General features: G+C 36.1%; 1 protein-coding gene and 1 pseudogene across 3 annotated transcripts; both read right to left on the bottom strand.

The window, feature by feature from the left end:
- Positions 1-724: 724 nt before the first annotated feature.
- Positions 725-1575, bottom strand: LOC116012840 (annotated as a pseudogene).
- A 3994-nt stretch (positions 1576-5569) lies between these two features.
- LOC116024895 (scarecrow-like protein 1) lies at positions 5570-9043 on the bottom strand. 3 transcript variants are annotated; one of them, XM_031265932.1, is made up of 3 exons: positions 8843-9043; positions 8370-8438; positions 5570-7607 (listed from the first exon to the last, which is right to left on the bottom strand). In XM_031265932.1, the coding sequence occupies exon 3, from the start codon at positions 7519-7521 to the stop codon at positions 5794-5796; it is 1728 nt and encodes a 575-aa protein (XP_031121792.1). In that variant the 5' UTR covers positions 7522-7607; positions 8370-8438; positions 8843-9043; the 3' UTR covers positions 5570-5793. The 3 variants fall into 3 exon arrangements, with proteins under 3 accessions (XP_031121792.1, XP_031121784.1, XP_031121800.1); XM_031265924.1 differs by lacking the exon at positions 8370-8438 and having other exon boundaries at positions 8843-9042; XM_031265940.1 differs by lacking the exons at positions 8370-8438; positions 8843-9043 and adding an exon at positions 8779-8828.
- Positions 9044-10055: the final 1012 nt, after the last annotated feature.

Raw genomic sequence — 10055 nt, 5'->3', positions numbered from 1 at the left:
CTCCAGATGAGAAATGGTAGGGCACCTACTGATATGCAACCTAGCTGAACAAGGTGCAACAATGATTAATGAACTTAAAAGTTGGCGTGTTTTAGAGGAAGGCAGCATTGGAAAGGAAAGATTGGGGCACCCTTCACATCAAAGGTAGCTTCATTTTTCTACTGGAGTTCTGAGGAGCCTCTGAATTTTTATCTAGTGCTCCTTTGTACTCAGAAATTTTTTGTCACAAGAGAACTGCTTTTATGTATATATATACACACATTCAATTGCCAAAGACCTTGTGGTCAAGCGGCATCCGGTGTACACTCCCATGTGGAAGGGAGTGGGTTCGAGCCTCGTGGAGGCATCTGTTGACTCTTTGTGCTTCAGTAGGTTGAGAAAGTAGCTATGAACAGATACTACATTGTAACCGAGTCAATAGAACTCAAAAAAAAAAAATAAATAAATAAATACACACATTCAATTCAATTTGAAGATACAGGTACACTATTCATCACGTAGATGATTATCTTCGTACCATCTATGTACCTCAAAGATGTAAACATTCCTAATGCTTACAGTCAGTGAGATTCAAATGCAAAGGTTCCAAAATTAGTTCATGTGTTTTTTGGTACTGCTTTGGCTTGTTCAAATCATCTTTATTATGACAATTACCTAGAATATCATACATATAAACAATTGTACACACTGTTCTGAGAAATAACACAACACCAAAACCTTACAGTCTATTTATTTTTTTCTTTAATTATTATTTCTGTTCTGAAGACAAATTGAGTTTTTGAGCACTGAGTGAGGAGAATGACCTTTTCCTCAGTATCTTCGCAGCATGCTTCTGACTTGGACAAAGCACCATGTCTTTAGTAGCGTTTTCTGCCTTTTCCACCCATCAAAGTATCTTCCAATCACCTTCTTATAACTAGGCCTCTGTTTCACCACAGCCCAGTAATCATTTAGATTAGGTCTTGTATTGATGAACTGAAGCTCCAAGTTTAACACTTGTAACTGAGCTAGAACAGGAATGAGGCTATACTGAACTCTTCTCCGGTTAGATAAGATGCTTCACTTAGTTTACCTTCTACCTCGTCCAGAAACTTTACAACATGTTCTTCGCTCCGCCTCACAACTGCTGCATATGCCTCTCTTAGCTTATGGTGATAAGAAGGTGCGAGGTCAGGACATTCAGCCATCCGAGCAATTATTACACGTCTTAAGAATTTAGAAACATAGAGACGATACTTCACAGGCACGTGGTAGACGGTAAAATACTTGGGGTCCCACTCTTGAATCTTATGCATCCATTCCTTGGTTGCTAACATTTAAGTCACTTTCTCTGCAATCCTTACTATATATCTGTGAATGTATAACAAATTCATTTTGATCACTTATGTCACTTGTAAAGTTTAAGTGCATAATAAATAAACCAAGCTAAGGGACAGCCCAATACATTATTATTTCATAGTTTCACAGAAACTTGTAGTATTTATTTAGACAAGCAAGAGAAGAAGGGAAGACATACTGAATTGTGTCGATAGTATCGTATATGATGTTGGAACCATTCTGGAAAAGGTGTCCAAGTTATACATAACAATTGCTAATGTGTATACACATGAGCGATAAAGGGAGAGAGGCTCTGACCACAAAACAGTAGTCACTCTATTACAGACACCAGAGAGTTTATAATTGAGATAGATCACATGTCATCAGCTCAGCTGCTATTGAAAATCTATTCATATTAAATTCAGAGGGAATGCAATAAGTTTATCAAAGCAAGAATCACTTGATAACTCCTAATGTTTATGCATTTTATACACATGAGAGATAAAAGGGAGAGAGGCTCTAAGCACAAAACAGTTACTCTATAACACCACAAAGTTTATAATTGAGCCAGAACACATGTCATTATTGAAAATCTATTCATATTAAATTAAGAGGGAATGAAATAAGCTTTTCCAAGAATCACTTGATAAATCTCTTATAAAAAAATGTTGATATGCGAACATAATTTTGATCAGTATTAAACACACATATATATATATCAGGTTCAGCATTCATTAAAAAATGCCTCAGTCATTTTACCAATAAGAATAAATGTGCAACCAGTCCAAATCCCTTCAATAAAAGATGATCCCATTCACTTATGATTCTAGTATCCTGTATGGCTCTTTCAGAGCAAATTATGCTATATCAATGGTGTGTAAGAAACAATAGAGACTAATTTCAATTTCCAAAGGCAATTAACCACATATTTGGGTCCAGATATCCATAACCATCCAATAATTCAATGAAAACATCCTCAAAGAAGGGGAAAATGAAACAACGGCATAGAAATGAAAACACAAGCAGCCCCAAGCAAAAGGCAAATTAAATAAGTAATTTAAATTAAGCCAAGTCTCGTGCATCTCTTGTGTCTTCTGGCTCATGCAAAAACTTCAAATCAGAATGTCGATCAGGATCAAAGCCCATCAGAAATTCCATGGGTGAAGCCCAAATCTGTCTTCACAAATGAATTCACGGCTGACCAATTCTAAAGAGACAAGGCCCGCCAAAAGAATTCATTCCATGCAGTAACAAAGCCCACCAAATAAAACATCCAAGCCTTCCAACTAAAATCAAATCCTCAACTGGGCTTTTTGGGCCCAATAAGAGAAAATAAAACTCCAATTCATCTTCAAGCCCAATGCAATACCCGATCCAAGTCTGGGCAAGAGTTGGTCAAGAAAAAAGAAGCCATCTTGTTCGTGTTCGTTTGTTAAGGATTTTGGAGTGTTCGTGTTCATTTGTTAAGGTTTTTAAAAATCCTGTTCGTGTTCGTTTGTTAAGCGTTCGTTAACATTCACGAACACGTTCACGAACGTTAACAAACACATTCACAAACATGTTCATTTACGTTCATGAACACGTTCGTGAACATTTAATAACCAAACACTTGCACATGTTCATGAACACAATTCGTTCATGAACAATAAATAATCTACGTTCATGAACAATTTATATGTTTGTAAACATGTTTGCGAACATTATGAAATGAACATTAAACGAGCTTATTCGCGAACATTACTAAACGAATACAAACGAGCTTGTTCACGAACACAAACGAGCTTGTTCGCGAACACTTAGCAAACGAGCTTACCACTGTTCAGACTCTGTTCGTTTATTAATCGAGCTCTAAATTTTGTTTGTTAATGTTCGTTTATCTTAACAACCGAACATAAACGAATGCTTACCGAGCTCGAACACGAGTAGTTTGTCGAAAGCTCTGTTCGCTAACACCCCTATGCACATGCAATAAAATCAATCGGCAGGAGGATTCAAATTTTAAAACCAACCTTAAGAGTTTAAGACAAAATCAAAGACCTTGTGGTCTAGTGACACCGGTGTCCCAATTTACACTCCCACAGGGAGTAGATTTGAGCCTCGAGGCTCTGTATTCATGCAAGGAATAAGTCACACAATATTACTTTATATTGTATTCACATATCATCGTTCTCATCATTGTCCTCCTTTTCCCAATCTGGTCCAATCTCTTGATGATTCATTTGAGGTACGTGGATTCATAGATCGATACACTAATGAATCGTGGGGCCGAGTCTTATTATGCATGCATCTCAAATCATCTCATGATAGATAGATGATTCATTACTGGCCAAGGAGGGATCGGAATTGAATCAAGTTTCTCATCAAGCTAATTAAGCTGTGCTGCCAATAAAAAATCATAACGTAACCTCACTAATCAAATGCCATGCAATGCATCCCAAGATTCAATTCTAGCTTTAATCAATTATTCACATGCCTGCTTGCCTTAAAAGATAATTCAAAGTCAAAATAAAATTAAGAGAGACAATAGTACTAAAAATAAAAAATCAACTAACAGAGTCAACATGCCAACCAGGAATTGGTTTCTCTTGATGGCATATTGAAACAAGTCAATGAAGTATGGAACATCTTCTTTGTTACGTGATATTTCTAAATGTGTTACTCCTCCATCTTCTTAATGTTGGGACAATGATGTTAAAAGTTTTATTTTAATAATTAAAATTATTTTTAACAAAGTGTCAGCTGTCAACTTTCAAATATCTCTTTCTTAATTATTTACTTTTGCAAATACCATGGGCGCACTATCTGATCAATTAACTAGAGTTTTAGCATTGCTTTTCACCCCACACAGGAGGTAAGGTCTTCCCATTTTATGTTTTGTATATCATATTCTATATAATACTCTGTCGTGAATTTGTGTGTTTTTTAATTGAACATTTAACTAATAGTACGTTTGGTATATTTTATATTCAGAATAATATTCCTGGGTCAAATGAGATGTGCTAGAGTATTTAGCTAGTGAAGTTAGTATTCATGGATCATTTAGTACGTTTTTGTATTAGATTTTATTGTAGTAGGTGGTATGAACAAGGAAAACTGTGAAAGACATACAACTTTCTCATTTCCAGTTGAGAATTTTCTTACAATATAATTAAGCAATTGATGTATTTTGTTGTCTACTTTCTTTTAGTTCATAATGCAAAGAGAACTAGTTGTCTTAATACAATAAATTTGATAATGCGTGTGTTTTGCATGCATTGTGCGTGCTTTGTGCGTGCACTTTACGTGTATGATAAAAAAATGACTTCATATGTCAATATTTTTATATTTAATCAGAAGGTGGCGAGACAGAGGCAGACCAGGCGATGGCAAGGGACAGAAAACTCGAAAAATATTTTTCAAAAGCCATTTTACAGGTTACCAAACACGCCCTTAATAGAAAATTGAAATATCAAAGTAATATCTTTTAGGCTTTTTAAGTAGCTGAATGTAATGGGAGCCTGTATATATATACCCCTCACTCCGGCCTTTTCATTTCCACCATGCCTGTCTAAACCATATCTACTTTCTTCTTCTCAACAGAGAAAAAAATGGTATCTCTCTTTTAGCCAAAAACAAAAGTTGATCCCCAAAAATGGCGATTAAAAGATCAAACAAACTGTCGCAAACAGCAGTGATCACCTTACATTGTGGACCTAATTCAAAATAATATTTAGATTATGTGTCTGCCGTTAACATATTTTGTGCATATAAATAAATTGGAGGCACATAATATTTTAATTACAAACACATAATATATTAACTGCATATTATAATGTTTAGGGATTACAAGTTTTCTTGACCTTAAGAAAAGCATACCATTCCCCATTACTTATTACACTCTTACTGCTAAGGAACTGGAAGATAATGGATACTGTTGTGACCATGCAGGTGCCAAAGATCTCTACATTGAATTCTTTGTAGAGTATTTCCACTGATTTTATTGAGTATTTAGTTCCTTACCTTTTCTCTCAACACTTCCTGCTCCCAACCAAACGCCCTGTTAGGACAAGTTTTGCAATACTGATTAAATGTAATATTTTAATTTACTTTTCAGAAAGAAAAAGAGAGAATTGGAACTCACTTAAAAAGAATAATAGAGTAGTGGATATTTAAATTAGAAACGTTAATATTATTTTAGAATGCAATACGGATTAAATGTAATATTTTAATTTACTTTTCTAAAAAAAAAAAAAGGAGAATTGGAACTCACTTAAAAAGAGTAGATTAGTGGATACTTAAATTAGAAACGTTAATATTATTTTAGAACAAACTAATAAAAGAAAATAAAACAAATAAAGTTGACGGACAGAGTAATATCTTAAATATACAAAATCATGCAGAGCATGAGCATCCCAATCTAAAAACGAAAATATTGTTATAAAGTCAGACATAGCTTTGATAGGGAGGGGCACACACTAACACCATTAACTAGCTTTATTATCTCCATGCAGAAGCAACAATCAAGATTTTGTCTTCCCATCCAAAATGCAGTGACCCTGCATCCTCCTTCACCTTGTATCTCTCGCTGTATTGCTTTATAAGCTTTCGAATTGAATCATTGACGTTTCGGCTAATAGGGCATGAATTGAATCCCGCCATCATCATCCTCGCTCTCCATTTTCCCGCCACCTCATACCGCTCTATTCTCTCCTCTCCCTCGCAAGCAATAATGTTGATGATATCGCGTGCCAGGCAATGCCTTTCTACGTTCATCCTCTCCTGGCTATCCCTCGGAAGAGTTGCATCAAGAGATTCGAAGACAGCAGAGTAGTAGTTGTAGGCTTCAGCAAATCTCGGTAGAAATGGGGTAGTATTGGTGTTCACATCTTGCTCGACAACAGTTACGAGCTTTGGGTTCAGGCTCTTCACCATCCGGAGAAGCTGGTCTCGTTGGTTTACTGTTGACACGCTCTCGTCTGGCATGTGATGAAGCTGGAAAGCAAAGTTCACAATAACCGTTTCTCCAGGTTGGCAACCCAGCATGGTTGGGGCAACTAGTTCAGATTGAGCGGGCATAGCTCTGAACTCAAATGGAAGTTTAAGATCTTCAGCCAGTTTCTCAAGCCTCAGCCCAATAAGACGTAGACCCCCAGTAGGACGTTGAACTGATTCAGGGTCATCAATCCCCGTTACCCTAAGATGAGGCGGCTTTCCAGGCATACTGGCAAGTGTTTGCAACAGCGTATAGTATTGACTCCCTTGGTTGATGTCAAAGTCTATAATGTGGACATTTTTTTCGCCCGTCAATGCCTCCAAAATTGCACCATTTGCTGCCATAAACCCAAACCTAAAGCACGGGCACACCTCAAAGAGGACTTGCATGGCAGAAAGTCGGTCATTAGAGGGGGGCGCTTTGCATTTCAGAGCTTTGTAAAGACCTTTCCCAGATGTATCCATTCGTGCTGCAAGAGCTTCTACCATGTAGGCCGCAATTCTATCACAAGGCTCTCCCTGTATTGATACCATCTGCCTCAGCTTGTTTATCATTGCTGATGCTTGCTCTAAATTCCCGTGTTGAATCGCAGCAGCGCAACTAAAAAGCAACTGCTTTGGAGTCTGCTGTGTATGAGTATCCAGCTTATTGCTGCTACTGGTACTAACATTAGACTCCGAGGAAGAAGATTCCTTGGGCGAGTCATTTTGAAACAGACTACAAATTGGATCGGCCCACTGACCATCAACTTCCATACTTTGAGTACACCCAAACATGGCATCATCATCATTATCATCATCAAGAAGTGCTCTCTCCAGTTCTTGAAGCTTCAACCTCACATTACCTTCTTCAAAGTCCAGGGGATCAGGACTTTGGCTAGATATGTACTCCGAATCATAATTAATTTGATAAGTATCGCATTTCCTCAAGGATTGGATAGAGCTTAGTGAATTTTCGCCTGACGAAACTGGGCATGGAGGAGGAGGATGCTGGAATGAATTTACCAAAGCTTCAGGAGCAGACGGGTGCACAAGCTCAGATGATGGCGATGGGGAATCTAGGAAGTAGTTTGCATCATAACTTCCACTGCTGTAAGATTCAGCTGCATATGCTATCTCACGCTTTTCTGGGTTGAACATGGATGCAGACAAGCCAGTGGAGTTGTCGCCATGACCATTCAGCAAATACAATTTACGGTTTCCAAATGGAGTGGATGATCTAACTAAGGACATCGTTTCCTTCTTCAAAACTACGCTGCTTTCTCAATGATATATTATTTGTCCCTGTGCTGCAAACTCCCTTGTAAATTGTGCAAGTGCTGGACACCACAATTAAACAAAACAGACTATCAGAAATTGCTTTTGCTTTCATCATACGCAAATCAAGTAGGCAAAAACATAGGTTCCTATCATGAAACACAAGAAAATGGAGGAAAAGATAAATATATTATTAGATATTTGTTCATCTAATTCAATCTAATCCAAATGTATTAGAAATAAATTTGTAACGGATGCATAAATGGCATGTGAAGAGCAATATAGAGAAGTTCATTACTAATCTATAGTATAATTAGCTTCTCGAGACAACATAGGATCAGTTATTCAGATTGGTCATGCAAACAGCAAACCTTAGTCTGAAGGAAAGGGATAAAATGTGGCAGAAGCCTGATCTTTGATACCCAAGTGCCCCAGCAACAAATTAGCATGTACTATGTCATCTAGTCTTCTAGAGGAGGATTAAATTAGCTTATTATCACCAGAAGTTTCTTAGGCGCTATCTCAAAACAGATCAAAGCCTAATCTCCAAAAGTCTTCGGGTTAGAAAGAAACACCATGCCTCTAATCTATGATATGAGAAACAATCAGAAGCATATTACTAGAAACTGAACTTCAAAATTGACACAGCTTCCACATAAAAAGATAAACAGATCACACCTCTGAACAATCTTCCTTAATAATTAACATCTGGCAATCATCAAGATAATTTGTACCCACAGAGACTTTGTATATGTAGAGCAAAATCTACTAAAATAAATTAAATAAGAATAAAAAGTCAAAGAAGATAAATCAATCATGTCTACCTTTTACCAGAACACACAAAGGAAGAGATCTCAAGATGAGACAACTGAAACACAATCAACAACTCTAATCTGCATATATGTGGAGAGACACAGCATGAGCTTCAGTATTGGCCTACTATAAGGGGAAAACTAGGTTTTGATAAATAGAATTGATCAGAACTAATCTAATATGAAAATTGAAAGGTTGGGGGTTGGTTTGGTAGAAAAACAACTAACAGATGGAAAAGTCCCAAGTCCCAACTAAGAACAAAATTGACCAAACACAACAGCAATTAAAAACAAAAACCTAACAAAGATTAAATTTTTTTAAAGAATTAGACTTTGGTGATATTTCAAGAATATATAGACCCATACATAGAGACATAGAAATCAAAGATCAAAGATTTTTGTATCAGAGACAATAAAATACCAAGAAATGAAAACCCAAGCTTCTGGAAATCCAAAAAATGGAATGAAAGCAGGAATTTTCTCACCTCCCACTGATTTTCTGAATCGCCTTAGAAACTTCCCTAGTTAGGAAAAATTCAACCCTACTCGTAGCCGTTGGATTTGGATTCTCACCAAGTAGGAATACCTTTTTCTTTTTTCCGTGTTCTCTTCCTTTATCATCAGATTAGCTATCAATTAGATGCTGCTATTTTGTATGTAGTAGGTGTATATGACTATATAGCAAACCAACTTGTCTGACTTGACAAATACTATCCACACTCCGCGTCAAAAAAAACAGTATTGGCCAATCACCATTTCTGCATTCACAAATGGGTTATATTATAGGAAAATACTACTATTTATTTGTAATTTTTTTTTGGAGACTAGGGTCACGAGGTAGTAAATTTATCAAATATATACATTTAGATAGCGGTTACGAATTTCTTATTAATTAAAAAATTCAAAAAAAAATTATATTTATTAATGATTATGAATTGGTTTACCCAATTTTACTTTAAAAAATGTACTCTTTACAGGGCGTTTGGTTGGGAGGAGCGAATTAGGATGGAAAAGAATTGTAATTCGGTGGAATTGCAATTCAATGAATAAAGTAGGAATTGAAATTACAGTGTTTGGTATGCAGAAATAGGAGTACAGGGAATTGAAATGTAAGAAGTGACAAAATGACTAAAATGACCTTATAGTAATAATAGTAGTAGTAATAGTAGTAGTAGTAGTAATAATAATAATAATAATTATTATTATTATTTCAAATAATAATAATAATAATTATTATTATTATTATTATTATTATTATTTCAAATTTTTTTTTAAAAGACAAGGGGTATGTGAGGAGGGACAAAATTGTCTTTACACCAACAAATTGCCCCTCCTCTCCACCGAATTGCAATTCATGGGGGGTACTCCATGAATTGCAATTCATCATTTGGAGGGAATTGCAGTTCTGCGGAATTGCAATTCCCTCCAACCAAACACTGTAGTTTGGGAATTCATTGAATTGCAATTCAATGAATTACAATTCCCCCCAAACTAGGGGTGTTGATAAGTGCCTATTTGTCCATATTTTCACCCTATATATAAACCTATTTTGAGTGATAAATAATTTGATTTTATGCAAAATGTGCCTTAATTCAATTGTTTATATCTTTAGGTGCATAAATTGATGAATTGAAGGAAATGTATGTCTTTCGGGACATTTTTGGATGAATCTCAAGCCATAGGGGAGCCAAGGTGAAG

This window comes from Ipomoea triloba, chromosome 1 (assembly GCF_003576645.1).
Source record: "Ipomoea triloba cultivar NCNSP0323 chromosome 1, ASM357664v1".
In the NCBI taxonomy this organism is placed as follows: Eukaryota; Viridiplantae; Streptophyta; class Magnoliopsida; order Solanales; family Convolvulaceae; genus Ipomoea; species Ipomoea triloba.
The sequence above is the reverse complement of the archived record's forward strand: the minus strand, read 5'-3'. Positions and strand labels throughout refer to the sequence as shown.